This window comes from Aspergillus wentii (genome assembly GCF_001890725.1).
Source record: "Aspergillus wentii DTO 134E9 unplaced genomic scaffold ASPWEscaffold_1, whole genome shotgun sequence".
In the NCBI taxonomy this organism is placed as follows: Eukaryota; Fungi; Ascomycota; class Eurotiomycetes; order Eurotiales; family Aspergillaceae; genus Aspergillus; species Aspergillus wentii.
Window position 1 is genome coordinate 384,476 of NW_024467832.1, and position 18,618 is coordinate 403,093.

At 46.5% G+C, this 18,618-nt stretch overlaps 8 protein-coding genes across 8 annotated transcripts; 4 read left to right on the top strand and 4 right to left on the bottom strand.

Moving 5' to 3' along the window:
* Positions 1-106: 106 nt before the first annotated feature.
* ASPWEDRAFT_102455 (putative extracellular guanyl-specific ribonuclease) lies at positions 107-1,145 on the top strand (the record flags this gene model as incomplete). Its single annotated transcript, XM_040827477.1, has 2 exons — positions 107-440; positions 499-1,145. 2 exons carry the CDS (start codon positions 107-109, stop codon positions 1,143-1,145), a joined length of 981 nt encoding a protein of 326 aa, XP_040693819.1.
* A 2,569-nt stretch (positions 1,146-3,714) lies between these two features.
* ASPWEDRAFT_166230 (sulfotransferase family protein) lies at positions 3,715-4,655 on the bottom strand (the record flags this gene model as incomplete). Its single annotated transcript, XM_040829959.1, has 2 exons — positions 3,715-4,413; positions 4,461-4,655. 2 exons carry the CDS (start codon positions 4,653-4,655, stop codon positions 3,715-3,717), a joined length of 894 nt encoding a protein of 297 aa, XP_040693820.1.
* Positions 4,656-5,933: 1,278 nt separating this feature from the next.
* On the bottom strand, positions 5,934-6,766 carry ASPWEDRAFT_102071 (uncharacterized protein; the record flags this gene model as incomplete). Its single annotated transcript, XM_040827445.1, has 2 exons — positions 5,934-6,435; positions 6,480-6,766. 2 exons carry the CDS (start codon positions 6,764-6,766, stop codon positions 5,934-5,936), a joined length of 789 nt encoding a protein of 262 aa, XP_040693821.1.
* A 647-nt stretch (positions 6,767-7,413) lies between these two features.
* On the top strand, positions 7,414-9,173 carry ASPWEDRAFT_33466 (cytochrome P450). Its single transcript, XM_040833796.1, has one exon. It carries the CDS (start codon positions 7,582-7,584, stop codon positions 9,097-9,099), a length of 1,518 nt encoding a protein of 505 aa, XP_040693822.1. The 5' UTR covers positions 7,414-7,581; the 3' UTR covers positions 9,100-9,173.
* A 105-nt stretch (positions 9,174-9,278) lies between these two features.
* Positions 9,279-10,361, top strand: ASPWEDRAFT_192589 (ankyrin repeat domain-containing protein). Its single transcript, XM_040832253.1, has one exon. The coding sequence runs from the start codon at positions 9,375-9,377 to the stop codon at positions 10,251-10,253; it is 879 nt and encodes a 292-aa protein (XP_040693823.1). The 5' UTR covers positions 9,279-9,374; the 3' UTR covers positions 10,254-10,361.
* ASPWEDRAFT_47045 (sulfotransferase family protein) lies at positions 10,267-11,171 on the bottom strand (the record flags this gene model as incomplete). The annotated part of the gene is made up of 2 exons (XM_040836892.1): positions 10,267-10,443; positions 10,494-11,171. The coding sequence occupies 2 exons, from the start codon at positions 11,169-11,171 to the stop codon at positions 10,267-10,269; spliced, it is 855 nt and encodes a 284-aa protein (XP_040693824.1).
* Positions 11,172-11,941: 770 nt separating this feature from the next.
* Positions 11,942-12,881, bottom strand: ASPWEDRAFT_730458 (uncharacterized protein; the record flags this gene model as incomplete). The annotated part of the gene is made up of 4 exons (XM_040839274.1): positions 12,654-12,881; positions 12,497-12,592; positions 12,225-12,445; positions 11,942-12,160 (listed from the first exon to the last, which is right to left on the bottom strand). Exons 1-4 carry the CDS (start codon positions 12,823-12,825, stop codon positions 11,942-11,944), a joined length of 708 nt encoding a protein of 235 aa, XP_040693825.1. The 5' UTR covers positions 12,826-12,881.
* Positions 12,882-17,130: 4,249 nt separating this feature from the next.
* ASPWEDRAFT_122788 (putative acetyl xylan esterase (Axe1)) lies at positions 17,131-18,302 on the top strand. Its single transcript, XM_040829168.1, has 3 exons — positions 17,131-17,560; positions 17,607-17,786; positions 17,842-18,302. The coding sequence occupies exons 1-3, from the start codon at positions 17,207-17,209 to the stop codon at positions 18,010-18,012; spliced, it is 705 nt and encodes a 234-aa protein (XP_040693826.1). The 5' UTR covers positions 17,131-17,206; the 3' UTR covers positions 18,013-18,302.
* The last annotated feature ends 316 nt before the right edge of the window (positions 18,303-18,618 follow it).

Consider the following 18,618-nt stretch of genomic DNA (forward strand, 5'->3'; position numbering starts at 1 on the left):
TCAGCATCAACAATCTTCTCTCTCAAGCATCTCAGCTTCTTCTCTCTCAAACAATCTTCCATTTCTAAATAATACTTGTCTTTGACAATCTTCATCCTCATTCAAAATGTTCTTCGACATGAAATCGGTTGCCCTGTACGGCCTCATGGCAGTTGCCTATGCCTCTCCTGTCCCCTTCTCCTCCCTCGAGAACAAGCTCGCCAAGAGAGTCAAGTTCAACGACTTCAGCTGTCCTGATGGCACTACCATCGCTGAGCACGACATCCGCCAGGCCTTCCACGAGTGCCGCAGACACGACGACAAGGCAATTGGCAAATACCCCTTCCCCTTTGGCAACAAGAAGTCAGTCAACGGCCAGACTGTCCGCGTCTTGACCAATGTCCCTGAGGGCACCGCTCTGAGAGAGTTCCCCATCGTGGCTGGTGGAGTGTACGAGGGTGGTAAGTCACAGCAGCAATCTCCTCTTGACGGTTTCAGTGGCTAACATTTCTGAAATAGGCTCTCCTGGCGCATACCGCATTGTTACCGACTACAAGGACAACAGGGGTGACTTTAGAGGTGTTATCCAGCACACTGGTGCTACTGTCGCAGGCGCCTATGAGGCTTGCACTCCTGTTACTTCTGCCAAGAGAGACGTCGAGGAGTTTGACGATGACGAAGATATCTACTACGACGCTGAAGACGACCTCGAAGTCACCGAGGACAACACTCCTTCCAAGCGCGACGAGGAAATCGAGGAGTTCGATGAGGAATTCGACGAAGACATCGAAGACGACACCAGCTCCTCCACCCTCGTCGAGCGCGGCAACAAGAAGAAGAAGGTTGGCAGCGCTACCTGCGACGGCACCACTCTCTCCAAGGACGCCGTCGGTGCTGCCTTCAAGCAGCTCAAGCACACCGACGACAACAGCAACACCAGGAGCTACCCCCACTACTTCGGCAACAAGACCGGCAACAACCAGGCTGTCTTTGGCGCTACCAATGACCTCCGCGAGTTCCCCATCATGGAGGACGGCTCTGTCTGGGCTGAGGGAACCAGCCCTGGTTCCTACCGCGTTGTCGCTGACTACAACAACAACTTTGTTGGAGTTATGATTGAGAAGACTGGTGGTTCTTTCACCAAGTGCACCGTCAACTCTGATTAGATTGATATTTCCGTTCTGATACTAGTTGGAGTTTCTGTTTAGAGTTTTCAGCATTTCTGGGTAATGTTTTGGAGTTTGGCAAAGTTAGAAAGTTTTGATGTCTTGTTATAATCTTGTTTTATCTGTCCTGTTATATAAGCGAATGCATATCACTATTTATTTCAATATCTTTCCACTTTTTACTGGTAACTTTAAATTGTCTGTAAAGTATAATACTCATAAACAACGACAGTGGATCCTCCCTCTCCTCTCTCTCCTCTTGTCTTCTCTTCTTTCTTTTTCTTTTTTCATTTTTCATTTTCGAACCCGTCTTTATTTCTTCCCTCAGCATACAAATTCCTATATTCCAGACTACATAGAGTACACCGAAGACAAAGTGACGACCTCACTATATCTTCTCTGACCAAGTACCGCCATGGCAGGAATCATGTATCCCATGATTTCAGCTATTCAATATTCATGGTTCTCTGTGACCATTACTTTTTTACTGTTATATGGATTTTGATATCAAAGATCACGTATAATAAAATCATAAAAGTCCTACAGCGACAGCATCCTAGATTGAATAACATCAAATGGCGATGTTACGACCGAGAAAAACTACAGCCACAGCACAGACATAGACCTACCGCTGATGTCAAGGGGCAAAGCCTGTTTCTGTCGAGTCCGCCACTCTTCCATTTGCTATGATAAGGGCGCTGATACTAAAGAGTGCACATAAGATCCTACATTACAGCTACAACATGCTAGATTAATGATCATCAAATGGCAGTGTTATGGTAGCTTGTGTGTGCGGAGTCGACCACAATTCTGCATCAACAGAGTACCAGACACAGATGGCAGACTACAGAATGCACTGCCTTTGATTAAAAGGGGAAGTGGTAGAAAGCACAGCACTTTGTACCTTTTGGCCCTATTAGCCTCGCCCTTATCGCCAATGTTACTATTAATACCGACACATTGACTCACTGACACTGGACACTGCCAATCAGTACTGAGTGTATCAACCGGCACGACTCATGTTAAAAACACAATAGCCCAGAGTGATACCGTTATGGTATGGTGCAGTGGGGGAGTAATGTACTATGTAATTTACTGCTGCTTTCCTTATCACTGCCATTCTGAAATTTCCACCGCTTCGCCTCATTATCCACGTTTACAAGTCCACTACAGACACTCTGTAGCTACGTAGCACAGATAATATTGTCTATCCCATAGAACTCCCACAGACATCCAGACAGCAGAAAATTAATCTGCACCAAAGTAGATACCAGTAGGTATGACCAGACTGCCAAAAACATACACTGAAAAATACCCAAAAACAACACACAGCACGGTCCTCGTATTCTCTGAAGACCTCATCCAAACAGGAAACGCCTCGCGACACTCAACACCAAATTAGACGCCTCCCACGTGAACAGATACGGTGAAAGACAGGCTAAGCAGGTTGGCCATAGCATTGACCGCTTTGTCAATACCGTGTTCCGTACACCGCATGTTTTGTTTACATGGTGACTTTTGTCTAGTGGAGGTATCTATTGTTCATATCCGGTTAGCTCTGCTATAATGTGGGGACGGTAATTGGCCGAAGTCCAGTAAAAGCGGGACTGCCAACCATGGTTCAATCCCCGCTTTTCTCCTTTCATTCCAGTCATAAATTCATTCATGAAAGGCTTGTGTGTAAATAGCCCTAAATCAGCATAATAATAAACATCCCAGTCAATCACCTAAAAACCCCAATAAGCAGGGTAACCAAGTAAGCAATATCTAAAAACAACCCCGTATCTGCAGCAGACTAGACTTCTGATGATCCTTAAAATAATCTCAGATACGAAATGTGGGCATACTTGCAGATGATTAGCCTGAGGCTGTGTAAAGATAAGCAAAAAACCAAGAAAAACAAGAAAAACAAGCAAAAACCCGAAGAGTCAAGCCTAAGGGATCCACACAACGTTACGTATTTGGGGCCAAATCGCTAACAGCTATTAGTGTAGGCGCTAAGTAGTAGGCTAGTAAGGATTATGGAAAGATGAGTATCTTCAGGCCATTCAGGGGGTAGAATCCTAGAGGACTTGCCAATTTTGGAAGGTGGATATTTGCTAGTTTCTGCGATACGATGTACCCACGTAACTAACGGTAGTGTGCAAATCTAGTGCTGTGATTACCATACAGGGATGAGGGCCCGTAATTAATCATGCCAAAATCCTACAGGATTTTGGCAGTGTTTTCTGCTCGATTCGTGCAACGTCCTTCTTCATGGATTTTGAATGAAGGAGTTTATGGACAACATACCTTGATATTATTATGATGGATATTGATGTGTATTTTTATACAATTTATTTAATTGTATGCTACTGGTAATAGTTTGAGTTGGAAAATAATGCAAATTAATCAAAGAATCTAAGAAATATAATACACCCATTTTGCCGATCAATGCTGAAATCGAAAATAAACCAGAATAAATCAAGGAAATCAAATGGTATCCGTATGGTAACACCCAACACCGTCCAACACCAGCTCAAAAAGACAAAAAGACAAAGAAAAGTGAAAAAGACAGGCAGACAGACAGCTACATTTGCAGCACAATCGACAAAACAAACAGCATAGCCAACACAATCAGCCACAGCATCACACCCAACGCCATAGCAACCCGCTTATAGTACCGGAGATGCCCCGCCTCATTGCCATGCGGGAAAGGGTTGGGTCGCTGTCTCCCCAGGAACTCCTGTAGTGGCGCCCACCCATCCTGGCACTTGAAGACAAGCAGCCGGTTCTTGGGGACGATGGACTTGACCCATTCGCTGTGTGCGTGGTAGAGGGCTTCCGAGGGTTCGGGGGCGAGGCCGTAGCGCTGGGCTGCGAGACGCATCCAGCCGCGGTAGAGGTCGTTGGCGGAGACGACGCCGGGCACCCAGTAGCCGACCCAGCGGAAGCAGTCGGAGCGGAGATCGATGCCGAAGCCGCGCCAGGATTGCAGCCAGAGGGCGGCGGAGGTGCGTTCGGAGAGGATGACTTTGGCGTCGGGGTACATCTCCAGTAGGTCGGGGAGGCAGGCGCTGCCGGGGACTTCGAGGGTGGCTTCATGGCCTTGGAGGAGGGTGGCGAGTTTGCGGCGGCGGAGGGTGGTGTTCTCGGTGTGGACGATGTCGGCGCTGAGGCGGAGGTTGCTGAATTGGCAGAGGGGCTCGGCGAGGTGGAAGCAGTTCTTGTAGCCCAGTTCTTCGAGGGATTTCTTGATGCTCATTGTGCCAGTGCGGGGGAGGCCGGCCTATCTGATTAGTATAGATGGGTGTATAGAGAATGTGTAAGACTTACAACAATGACTTTGATAGTACCGCCGTGGTGCACACCATCGGAAGAAACATGCAGCTTCTCATCGACTTTGGGATTGGGACTGGCGATGCTGATACCAGCTCGCAACACCAGAGCCAGAGTCTTGAGACTGCTGAGTTCATTGGTGAGCCACGAGTTGGGCTTGTGCATGTTCATCTGTATTCTTGGGCTCTGCATTTTGAAGGTGCATACAAAGAGAGACAGAAAGAGATAGAAAGAGAGAAGAAGTAAAGAGAGAATGAGATGGAATTGTTGCTGGAGATGGAGCTCAACTGATCAGCGACTCCCTCTCTATATACTCCTCCACCTCGTCCATCTCGACCGATGAAGTCTTGCTAATCTCGCCATCACAGAAAGACAATCACGCAAAGAGGCACAGCAGCAGCCCCCAACCGATCCAGTATACGAGCATCTCCATCACAGCGCACCTGGTGAAGCTATTTTTGCCCACCAAAACGAGAAACTGCGCTGACGGAGAGTCCCGTGACAAGCCTCGCCAAGTACTCTTGACCGTCTTGGTAGAAGCTGGTAGTCGTCCTGGGGCCGAAAACCACGTTTCGCGGCAAATCTCTGAGGAAACAGAAAAAATGGCCCCAGGCTGCGCCTTCAACAGCGGGATAGTGAGGTTATTCCCACAGGAAGAATAAACACGACCCAGACGGATCCTTTGCATTCAGCCCCCAATTTCTGTAGATAGTGTGTAACTGCCGTAGAATGTGGTATGTGAGCCTTGATGTGGATCGATTGATCTCCTGTTGGGATATTCAGCCCCCATGTGGTTTTGGCTTCTGCACGTTTGCATCATGCAGTGCTGCAGCCCAGTTGCTTAAAATAGAAGGAGTCTCGTGTTTTTGAAACTTGCATCTTGAAACAAACCCTGCAGTGGCATTCTTGCATTCTGGGTTGGGGGCGGATTTGAAAAGACCAGATTCTGTTTTGAGTTAGCGTGGTGCATCTATACGATTAGTAATCAGTATGCATATCTATTCATAACCTTATCTATCTAATTCTATACTGGACAGTATAGAATTAATATACAAGTCCTTGAAACAGAATAATTAGTTGTTACTCAAGTGTCGCACAAATATGTATCCATAAGGCTGCATAGAGCACATGGCATAAGGCATGTAGTACAGACTGGGGGCGATTCCTTGTTTCTATCCATCCTGCAGGAAATACGGATCTGACTGAACGATGAATATATATATAGAGCTATTATGTAGTGTTACGAGATAGTGTGACTTTGAGATCATCTATTGTAGTTCTTGTTGTGTTGTTGAGAGAATAAGATTGATGTTAGAGGAAGTATATCAATATCTAGTGTAATTGTTAGGCTGGCAAGAGATGTAGAAGAAGAAATATATCCAATCATAATAATATCTAATACATAACTATATCCCATAAACAACTCCAATAATAAAACATTCAAGAGAGAAACAACCCAATAACAGTAAATCAAGCCTCATCCTCCAACGGATCTTTCTTAACCTCCATAACAACCACCCTCCTCGCCGTCAATGCCACCGCCGTCGCCGAAAGCGTCACCACATACTCCATCACAATCACCATCAAAAAGTTCACCCAGATATCCGTATCGCTCGTGCCAAGCATACTCAACACAGAGCCCTCACCCGAGAACAGCGAGCCGGCAGAGTAGGCCAGGCGGACAGCCATGAAGGGCACACAGAGGATGGCGCAGACGGTAGAGGTGCGTTCGGTGCGGTAGCACTTTTCCCGCACTTTCATGAGAGTCACCCCGCCCAGGGTGACGGTGATGATGAAGGCGGAGATGAAGAGAACGATGCCGGCGCGCATGAGCTGCAGGTCTTTGGTTTGGTGGTCGCGGTTGGAGTACAGGTCGCGACCGCCGTAGGCTGTCATGGCTGTGGCGGCGATGGTGAGGAGTTGGAGAGGGAGGAAGGCGAATATGGGGAGGCCGCGGTAGATGGGAGCGTTTCTAGCCTATTAGTATCTATATGATGTTTATATGGATGGACTCACGCTCGAATGAGAAGACCGATAAGTAAACAGAGAACAGGAGCAAGTCCAATTGTCTCCAGCAGAGTAGCAGTCGAGAGAAGACTAGACTTGTCAGGATTAATGGCAGTCAGGCCCATGGAAGCACCGGCGATACGGAGACCAGCGATGATGAAGAGAGGAATGACGATGGGACGCCATGAGTATGGTTTCTTGCCGCCGTGGATGATGAGAATGAAGATGATGGCGGGGATGATTGGGCAGTATAATGCCAGTTCAATCAGATAGATGGCGTCTTGTAGAGAGAACATTTTGACTTAATGAATTTTGAAAAGAGACAGACTGGATGAAAGAATGAATGAAAGATAGACTTGGAAGTTGAGGGAATTGGGATACTACCATTCAAGTAATTGATATTGCTCTATCAAACCGCCCCCAACTCTCCCAAAATAATCTCGTATACTGGTGGTCTCGTGTAGCAGTGGGCCAGAAGAGACGAGAAAATACTGAAACCATTCGAGGCTGATTTTGGGGGCCAAACCTGAGTTTTGGTGTAGAGTAGCTGAAGTGAAGGTATACAGATGTATAGATGTGTCTGAAGTATAGTATCTGAAGTATAGATGGGGCCAGAAGGTGGACTCGTGCTAAGCCTGCACTGCCGCAGTCGATCCAGGAATGAGGAACCGTGCAGAAAACAGATGATTATATTTATTTTTTACTTTTTTATTTATTATTATTTTATTTTTAATTAATTAATACGAACTAGGTTATTCCCAAAGAACACATGGTTGTGGATGCTCAATCCTATCCAGATGGCCCCCAAATGGCTTCATGCATCAGCCTTGACAATGCCTCGTCAAGATACAAGAATAGATTCTACAATATTGCAATTAACAGATAGAAAGTTATAAAAGGATACAATATCCTCTGTTGAATACTCTCATCATCAACAACAACACTATGCTCGAAGCCCAATACTACTCTTCTATTCTTCACTCTGCTCCTCTCCAGCTTTGCATCTTTTCCTCTCTCGACGACGTTTTCTCTTTCTCCAACTCCTCTTCATCTTCTTCATCTTCATCTTCATCTTCATCTTCATCTTCATCTTCATCTTCATCCTCTCAAGATGCTCGTTCCTCTCGTCGCAGCAGCCGCTCTTCTAGTCTACTGTCTAGTAAGACTTCGTCAACAGCGGAACATGTTCAAAGGCCTCCCCGGTCCTCCGCATCACGCTATCTGGGGTCACTTTTTGATCATGCGAGACATCGCCGGCTCTCTTCCAGCTGATGCGACTCCTCAACTCTTTGCTCACCTCATGCGCAAGAGATACGGCCTGGGTGACTTTTTCTACCTCGACCTGTGGCCTCTCGCCCCTCCTCAGCTGGTCGTCACCCAGCCCGACATCGCCAACCAGGTCGTGCAGAAGATGAACCTGCCCAAGGAAACCGCTGTCATGCAGAAATGGACCGGCCATATTCTGGGCAAGCAGTCGATGGTCACTGCGAACGGGCATGACTGGCTGTTGGCGAGAAAGTCGTTTACTTCTGGGTTCCAGCCGCGAAAGGTGCTGCAGCATGTACCCAGTATCGTCGACGATGCGGTGGACTTTGCGAATATCCTCAAGGAACATGCCAGCAAACAGGATGTCTTCCGTATGGAGGATCTCGGTGCGCGTATGATCTTTAACATTTCCGCCAGAGTCATTCTGGGCATCAACTGCAACGCTCAACGCGACAACGACGAGTTCCTCGACCTCTTCCGCGCTCAAGCCAACCTCGCTCCTCAAGACTTCTGGTCTCGATATCTCTACGACATCAGCCCCCGTCGCCACTACGCCAAATGGTCCAACGGCCGCAACCTCGACCGCTACGTCGGCCGCATCGTGGACGAGCGCATCATGAACGGACCCGCCAACAAGCAGAGACCGTATGCCATCGACGAGGCCATCTCGTACAACGGCAAGAATCAGAACGCAGAAACCCGCAGCATGTACATTGACTCGGTCAAGACGCTCATCTTCGCTGGTCATGATACCTCTGCCAGTACACTCTGCTACACCTACGCTGCTCTGATCAAAAACCCTTCTATGCTCCAGCGTGTCCGTGAAGAACACGACGCCCTCTTCGGCAAAGACCCCTCCAACGCAGCACCCATGCTCCAGAACGATCCCAACCTCGTCAACAACCTCCCCTACACCCTCGCTGTCATCAAGGAAGCCCTGCGCCTCTGGCCCCCCACCGGCATCAGTCTCCGCAGCGGTCGCCCAGGCCAAACGATCACCCAAGACGGCCAGGAATGGCCCACCTACCCTTTCGCCGTGCTCGTCAACAACTGCGCAACCCACCGCCGCGAAGACCTCTTCAAGGACGCAGAACAGTTCTACCCTGACCGCCACCTCGTCACTGACCCTGCTGACCCGTACTTCGTCCCTAAGGACGCATGGAGACCGTTCGAGAAGGGACCCCGCACTTGTCTCGGTCAGACGCTTGCCCTGGCTCAGCTTAAGATTGTCCTTGTCATGACGCTGAGGACGTTTGATTTCGAGACGGTGTATGAGAATGGAACGCATATGTACCAAGTGTTGGATGTGACTGCCAAACCATCGCAGGGGTTGCCGACTCGTGTTACGCTGAGAACTGATTGATTTACCTTTGTTTGTTTGATTATTTGATACCTGGATGGATGGAGTTTGGTTTGTTTTATAGAGCATTGTTTAGCATTAGCATTTTACTTATTGAATCAATTATTCAAGTATAAAAAATTCCTTATAGATCAGGCACCAATCGGCCATTCTAGACTTACCCCTCATGATCGCCCAATCTTCACCCACGAGGCTGGGCTGCACTAGTTTATCATATAAATACCCTGAATTAATTCATTCTCTCAATCAATTCAATTAATATCAATACCAAAAACAAAATGTCAGAAATATCAATTGCCCTCTCAACCATCACCAAAGACCAACTCCCTCTCGTCCACAAAATCCTCTGCTGGCTATCCTACTCCACCCGCCCTCTGTCCATCGCCGAAATCAAAGACCTAGCCACGACAACAAGAAAAAAAGACCAAAACCAACATTATCAAACTGGCGAACTGGATATTCTATCTCTTCTGCCCAGCTCAGCAGTGAAAATCACACAAAGCACCACTTCCCCCGATGAACAACACCAACTAGTCCAGCTTGAATCATCGTCTTCCCCGGCCCTCAGAAACTATCTTTCTGCATCGGGATTAGAGGAGAAACAAGCTCACACGACCATCGCAACAGATTGTCTTCTCTATCTGCTTGATTTTACGGCGCCGTATGTATCCACGCCTGAGACAGTGGAGAGCGCGGCGCTGCTTCGCTATGCGACGAATTACTGGCCTGTGCATGTGAAATTGGGGAACCAGACTGAGGAGTTACATGAGCTGGTTATGAGGCTGTTTTCTTCAGAAACGGAGTATTTGAATTGGACGGCGTTTTTGGATGGCTATACTCCATTTACTGGTGATGGGGAGAGGAAGACGCCGAAGCCGATTTATTATGCTTCTTCGTTTGGGTTGATTAAAGAGGTGAAGCGACTTCTTGATGATGGTGCGTCTGTCAATGAGAACGAGACAGGTGGTCCGACGACCGCCCTGGGTGTTGCTGCTCTATCTGGGCACTGCGATGTCATGGCGCTTCTCATATCGCACGGTGCGGATGTCAACTCGCCCGGAGGTGATCTAGGTCCAGCGCTGAATCTAGCTGCTTCTGAGGGACATGTTGATGCGGTTGAATTATTGCTTTTGAATGGAGCGGTTCGTAAAGAATAGATTGAATGCTATACTATTTTGAATATTTGAATATACTTGCGACGAAGACCAGAAGTAAGCTTGTTGAGATGACTAGATTGCGGAGAGCTTTGTTCACGCGCGGTTTCATGATTCGGTCGACGCCTTGGGCGAAAGACGCGGGATCGTTGGTTTTGGGGAATGCTGAAGTGGGTGGAGTTTTATTCAGAAACTTCATCTGATTAGTATCTTCTTATACTAGATAGAAAGGTAGGTACTCACCTTGCATAACGGCACCCATCCATCCTCAACACTCCACTCCAACAACCTCTCCTTGTCACTCACCAACCCCCTCACCATATTACAATGTTCCCGATATATCCACTTCCCATTATCAACCACGCCCTTCCTGATGGATGTGCTTCGAAATAAACCGGGAATGCCGTAGTGCATCGTCGCCTCCCACGTCCAGTACAACTCGGTACTGAATATGCTCAACAACCATATACTCCATTTATCCTCGATAGCGCCGACAATCGTCTTGAGGACGCTCGTCCGCCACGCATCCAGGTCGCGGCGCGTGTTGATGATGACCTTGGCCTCGGGGTATGCGGCTATCAATTCAGCAGCGAAGATAGATGCGGGTAGATCGATGACCGCGTCAACGTCGCCGAGTATGGCGTCGAATTCAGCGCGACTGATTCTCACGTCTCCATCTGGTACACCCTGGTTGCTGAACTTGCGTTGTGCGAGATTCGCCCAGGACTGGATGTGTCCCGCGTCTTCTTCGAAGACGAGATCCCAGCCGTGGTAGGTTTTCAGGCTGAGTTGTGTGAGTGCAACGCTGAGCGATTCGGTTACTGAGCGGGGTGGTCCGACGCAGATGAGTGTGAGTGGTTTTGTGCGGGTTCGGGGTGGGGGAGAAGGGAGGGTATAGATGATTTCCTTGAGTGAGTCCATTTTTCTTGATTCATGGATGGATGGAGAGAAGGGGGATTGGTGATTATATAGTGGTGAGGTGAGACAGTTCGTACTGTCATGTGGTGAATATGTCGGTCATGTCAGCTTCGTATAGCCAGACAGCAGTGCTGGTAATGTCTAATAATAAGCTGTGCAACAAGAATAAGCATTTGATTCAGGCCCAAATACTACCCGGTCAGCCAAACAGACCGGATTGGTTGGCATCTCGTCTCTTATACGACTATGGAAGAACAGGCCATACCGCGTCGTGCTCTTCCTACGACAGGAATCTGTGCGTATCAAAAACTCCAGCTTGTCTCTTCCACGACCAGTATTGCTAACCTTCTTGCTACCTCGGCCATGTCTGCGCTGGCGTCGGACTTCCATCCACACCTCGTCGTCGTAGCCATGGGCGGGTAGTCAGGGTTAATCCTTACAAAGCACACTGGGCTCAGTGGTGAAAAATGGTCCATCTAGTACGACTGCAAATAACTTCAGGGCTCTAGCGTTCGATTTTTGTCAAAGACCTAATCTTCGGCAGAACTACAGGGCAGATATATGGAGTGAATATTTTTGATATAGCATCAGTTGACGCAGTTATAAAAGCCATAATATTTCTCAGTAAGGACAGGAAGTGGTATACCAAAAGCAAAGATAGGAAGGTAGATCAAAAGCAAGGACAAGAAGATACGTCAAAAGACTTATTCTCGATGTTCGATGGTCTTGGTAGACTGTTGATCCATAGATCGTTCATCAGTATGATAGGGCGTTTACCAGTAGGTAGCTTTCTCGAATTTTCCCTTTTCGTTGAACCTGACCTGGGCGTGGAATTTTCCCTCGGCTTCGGGGCTCGTAAAATCGACGAGTCCCGCATCTCTACTGATAGAGCTGTACTTGAGGGCCTGGCCTACCTGGCCTGAGTCAGATTGGACAATACTTCCCTTGAGGATGGGTTTGAGATTGTATTGCTTTGAAGGGTCCGCGTTGATCTAATAAACCAAATTTATAAGCCAGCAGAGATAAAGGGACATGCTTCTGGTAGACCGAGCTTACCGTAGCAACAGGGACTGGAGTATTGTTTTCATCCCGTTTGCCCAAACCAATGATAACCACGTCCGAACCAACGTTGAAGTCGTCCTTGGTCAAGATTTGGAAATCACCGGGACCAGCATCAGGTTTACCAGTGTCCGAAATGTTCACATTAACTGTACCAGGTGCTCGCACTTGTTGTGGTTTTCTTCCCTTATCGGGCTCCACCGTGGTTTCAAACGTGCCTTCATAGGTTAACATTAGAATGGAGACTCTTAATACAAGGAGGTACCTACTGCCTTTTTCCGCGCCTGTACCCAAAGTGGCTGGCAAAGTCTTGCCTCCGCGGATAGTCACGTTGTCCGAAACGGGCTGATCATTCGTGCCAGCCCCTGCATTTCAGCCAGATTAGTCCAAGACCGATACAATGCAGAAAACTTGGAAAACACTGACATGCGTAATAATTGGTATCAAGGACCCAAGTCCGAGAAGCACCATCAAACACATTTGCGGCCATCCAGATGTTCGCAAACCCATCAGTACTTTCAAAAGGATTTTCCTGATAGAGCACAAAGCGCAGGGCTTTCGTGGTGTCATTGGCAATCTCGAGCGAGTACTCGGGCATGATGATTGATGAGATCGTAGAGATCGAAAAGTTTGAGATTTGGTAAAGTAAGAAGCAATAGATCAGATGTTGTCACTTAAATGGTGATGGTGATACTGTTCAAAAGCGAGGTGTCAACAGACCTTTTTATACCTTTGAAGACTCCCAGACAAACCCTTCATCTAAACGATTTGTCATAGAATTATCATAGACATTGTCTAATTATACAAAAGTACCAAGCTGAAAAAAGGAAAAAGAAAGAAGACTAACATAGATTGGTGAAGTTGTGTGGTGAGCTGCGCTGGTCTACTCATTACTCAATACATTGACCCCTGCCAGCTTCCCCCACTTGGGACCACATTAGGAGCGGCCCGGGCCTGTCAATGGCGATGGAAGGTTTTCAAAAAAAGAAAAAGCAAACAAGTGACAAGGCACTTCATGACCAAGGCTGTCGTACATAGAGCAGTCTGGCAATTTTCTCTATATGTTTCGAGTCCCGTTCATCACTTTCGAGATCAGCATTGTCTTTCCTTGACTTCAAAAGCCTATTTACAGAGATAAAGATGACTCAATGCAGGTAAGACCATTCTTTTGAAATTTTCTTTGCCATTTGTCCCCAATATTTCGTTACATGCCAGATCATAGACACTATTCAATACAGTTGAGGGTGAATAGTAAATATTACATTCTGTCAACCTTTTATAGAGGGTATCAAGATTCGTCTCCATAATCAGCATATTCCAAGTCTTACAATGCTGTGGCTAAGGTATTTGGATTTAGGTTAACGTGTATACACCCACAACGTCATTAGTATCAATTTTAGCTTTGAACTCTCGTATTACTATTATAATTCTTTCTTTCTTTCTTTTTCTTTTTCTTCTTTTGGTTTTGGTTTTTGCCTTTTCTCTCGCTGTCCTGCGGGGGTTCGTGTGGCTGGCTAAGTGATCGTCATCTATATGCAGGCCAACGTCGCCAACGTCACATACCTACATGTGTACAGTACTTTTGGTAGATTTATGTTAATATGAGTCCAGCGAGTATTTCACCGTCTGTTATTATAATAAAATACCACCCAGTTCCCTGATCAATATCGCAAGCTATAGAGATGATTGGACCAAAAAAATCTACCCATAGAAGACAATATTTTCGACAGTTGGGTTGAGTGGCATACTTGCGGACCGTCCCGAAAGTTGCAGTTAGCTAAATTTCTCCGCCTTTCATGAAGCATGACAAGGAACATGATCCACTCTATCGCCTAAGGCACAACACCATCTGAGCTGAATATTATTTATGCTTTGACTAAGAGAGACATGCAGCTACAGCTCTTTCTGCCTCTATGCACGTTTGCCTGACCATCGTTGATCCTTATTTCGGCTCTGCTGCGTGGTCTATTCAACCGACCATCCTAGTTCTCAAGGAGAAATCTAGACCTTTGACCACAGTCTGACAGAATATAGCTGTCCCCACTCTTTTTAATCAACATATAATGTGTGCTTTAATTATTATCCATGTACATATACCATCCTTATGACTACTTGTCGCTAGTCGCTGACCCACACTAAGTTAGTCACCTATGCATAATACCCATCACTCATAGACTATTTCCCCTCACAAGAAGCTAATACGTGACAACTAGAGTTTTCGGCTGCATCTCAATGTGTAGCTGAGACTGTAATCTAGACCAATCATAGCCTCGCAGGTAGACTTAGTACAGAAACACAGCCCTCTAGTAGGTGTGCCGTATTAGATGATGATTGCTTTTTATCTAGCTACATTCAATACGATGATCGTCAAGGAATCCCTAATGCTTGAAGAAAGCTCCTGTTAAAGGACAATATTTATTACTACAAGGTCCTAGGCATGATATTAGACACCTAATAGAGAATATTTGGCTAGATTAAGAAAAAAACCATAGCAATATCATACCTCTAGCATTAATGAGCTCTATAAAGGCTGTAGATATCTATCACTAAGACTATGGAAACTATGAGGTTGAGTGCAATTACATAAAGGCATGAGTCAAATAGCACCTGGAGAACATGGATGGTACTTGATTCAAATTTGACAATGTCCTTTCTTGAAAATTGTTTTCTGTCCCGTTCAATCCCAGAATGCATAATTCACTGGACAGCGGGCAAACGGAAGCAGCCCCAAGAGCCTGATTTGAGGCGTTTATCTTCGTGTAATCGTAGATGCACCAAGCATTAGACAGCAGCGAAGCACAAGCACCTCGGGGAGCCTGCTTTGATGCGCCTATTTCCGTGTAATCCTAGAATGCATAATGCATTGCACAGCAACAAAGCGGAAGCACCTCGGGAACCCGATATGAGGTGTCCATCGTATCTGCAAACTTCGACTTTAGGTGGATATAGTGTCGATCCCCTATTTGTAAAGGCTCTGGATTACGCAGACTTTCGGTAATGCCTGAAGGCCAAGTATATTCCCCTCTTTTGACTATGGCTATGCGACAAATAGTGCGCAAGAGTGTCCATCTTTCTGCATTTACAGGTTCCAGCGTCATTGATTTGAGAATTATTGTGTAATGAGGGAGCGTAGGGGTCGGACGGGTCAAGGAAAGCGTGCCGCGGGAAGGTTCTGGCCCTGAGGGGGGGAGCGGGATCTATGTATCATGAGGTCATGCAGTATGTAGAAATGAGTCAATAGTCTTGAGCTGAGATGGTTGCTAGAAGGTTGTCTACCTCATGCCGCGAGCGTGTCCTCGAAAGGGCTCTTACAAATGGGCCGTCAATGTTCCAGTATACTCCCAGATTCCCCTTTTACAATGGTAAATTAGTACTACGTAGTATCAAATGATTCAATGTGAAGGCTGCTGCTACGGTTGTCAGACTTGATTATTTCACTCGGCCATCTAATACAGAGGAAGAGGGTTCTGGTTTCCCAGTTCTCATACATTGCGAGGAGCCCTCAACTGGTTTATTTGGTTTTCGCTCCGCTTCATCTCGAATGGTGTTTTTGTGGATTGAATGGGTCAAGCCGAGGTCTTTGTCTGTTTTCCAAAAAATAATATCTCGAATCTTTGAAGCGTACCCACTGCGAAGCTAGGCTGGCAATTGAGTCTACGAGAAGGGTGGCGACCTCTCCAGATTCCTTATTGTATTCAGAGGCAGTATTGTTTATTTATAGGAGGAAAACTAAGGCTGGCTGTATCTTTACCCGATGGCCGCTAACACATGAACCATAGATCAGATGTGAAGATTAGGTTTAGTACACCGTCAAAACAGTTTACCCCAATGCCCCACGTAGATATCCCAAACACTATACTCTACTAGAGCATCATATTTTCATATTTTGTTACTTACCACCCGAACTACAACTCCAGGTGCTTGACTACCTCGAATATGCTTCTTGTATGGCTCTCGCAAACAAATCGGTATTTGGGATATGTAGTTGACGTTCCAAAACACCCGACCGCACAGCAGAGGCTATCACATCTATGCGCTGCAGAGACCTCGACAGGGTAACTATATCCTCTTCTTACAGGCTGTACGTAGCAGTTGACTCTACAAGATATGAAAACTACTTCATCTGCAGCCGCTGCCTTCAGATCCAGCATCACAGCAAATTTGCCGACAACCAAGTAACAGGCAAGCGTGGCAAATGCCACTGTGAGAATAACCGCGGTGTGTCTTTGTCTTTGGAAGATAAGCGGGTCTGGACGGTACTGCACCACTTGCTACAGGTGTAGGATGTGTTTCAAGCGAAAGTACAAAAACGGCCCTCTTGGTTCTGGCATTAAGAAGCAATGGCACGAGGTTTGTCCACATTGCCTGGACCGTGGGTTGAAGCATCGGGGAGAGTGGCGGAGTCCGGCTAGACCTTGATGAAACTGGCCGAGCATAAGGGTTTTAGAGCTATGGCTAGTGGCAGAAGACTTATTATACTTGATGACTTATACTGCTATTAATTTGATGAGCTTAGATTCACATACTGTGTTGGAGTAATACATACAACAGATCTTGATTCAAAATGTTTATATATGCTTATTTGATTATACAATTCACTGATGAAGTTAATAATTTATGGTATGATGCTTGACAAATTTCGAATTTCCTAATAATATATTCTATACTTTAAAAGACTTTCCTGTTTCAGCCTGAAACCGTCCCCTGTAAGAAGTAGTATATAACGTGGGGAAACCTCAAGTCTAGCTATAGAATAGCCTGAATGGCCAAAACATCAAACGTTTCAGGCTAAGAAAAGCGGCTAAATTGACACATCTCCTGTATACTTACTGCAGAATTAATTTAGATATTAGGCAGGACTTCTCGGGTCAATGGAAAAAGTTTTACTTCCTAGCCTCTGCGTTTCTTTAAAGACCCTGAGTTCCTCTTCATAACCCAGTATCAGAATAAGCGACTGTCTCTGACTTTGATATAACAAAATGCTATTCAATCTCGCCCTCTCCCTTCTTATCGGCAGCAGTCTCGCTGTTCCACTCGAAGCCGACATTGAGAAACGCCAAAGCTGCCCAGACGTTCATGCCTTCGGCGCTCGCGGGACCACCGTTCCGCCAGGCTACGGTTTAACCAAAACAGTCATCGATGACATCCTGAGTGCCTATCCTGGTGGCACCTCTGAAGCTATCGATTACCCTGCATGTGGTGGACAGTCCTCGTGCGGAGGGGCGAGCTATTCTAGCTCAGTTGCGCAGGGCATTAAAGCCGTTGCCTCGGCTGTGAATGCCTACAACAAAAAGTGTCCTCAGACGAAGCTTGTTCTTGTTGGATATTCGCAGGTTGGTGACACTCACTCTATCATTTGAATCTTCTAATCTTGACTAGGGTGGTGAAATCATGGACGCTGCTTTGTGCGGCGGGGGTGTCCCTAACCAGGGTTATACTGATACTTCCGTCCCGCTGTCGTCGTCTGCTGTGGAAATGGTCAAGGCATCTATTTTGTTTGGTGATCCGCTGTTCAAGGCTGGCTTGCCGTATGATGTTGGAACTTGCGCTGCAGGAGGTGTAAGTGCTGCCTCCATGCCTGACTGCTGAGTCTGAAGCTTATGATTACATCTAGTTCGATGCACGACCTGCTGGCTTCTCGTGCCCGTCGGCTGGTAAAATCCAGTCCTACTGCGATGCTGGTGATCCCTACTGCTGCAACGGCAATGACGAGACAGCCCACCAGGGCTATGTAAAAGAGTACGGGTCAAAGGCAATCAGCTTTGCCAAATCAAAGTTGTCCTAGTATTGGAAGACTATCCTGTTCCGAAACTGCCAGATTTTTGTTTTGTGTCGCGAATGCATTTTTTGAGCTGGGGAAAGTTACTTTAGCTTGTTCAAGACTGGAAGAACGAGACGATAATCAAAATCTTGCTGGATTGCCCAGTCATCATCTGCATACGTGTGTTCTCCTAGACCCGGTGTGGTAATCCATGGCGTATATTAAAGACGGCTGAAGATATCAAATTCGACAAGACCGCCATCGAGCCAGTGGGAGGTATAGTTCAAATCAATATCGAAGAACAGATAATGAAGACGAGGGACATTCTCGTATAGAAAGAAGTTACCCAGTACAGAATGCATTGCCCCAATTTTCCCAATCGGCTGAGTAAACTTAATTGTCAAGCTTTTTGTGGATTCCACACCTACCTAATCTTCTAATCAGCTCCCTTTTCTTCAGGTCTGTTCTTCAAAACCTATTCTCATTATATTTTCAATTCGAGCTCAATATGCCCATACCAGACGCATCTAGTGATTCCATAAATGTTTGGTTTATTCTCCTCATTTTCCCATCACCCCTCATTTCCCCAAACAGTCTGTCCACCAATCATAAATGTCACTGGATATAAAT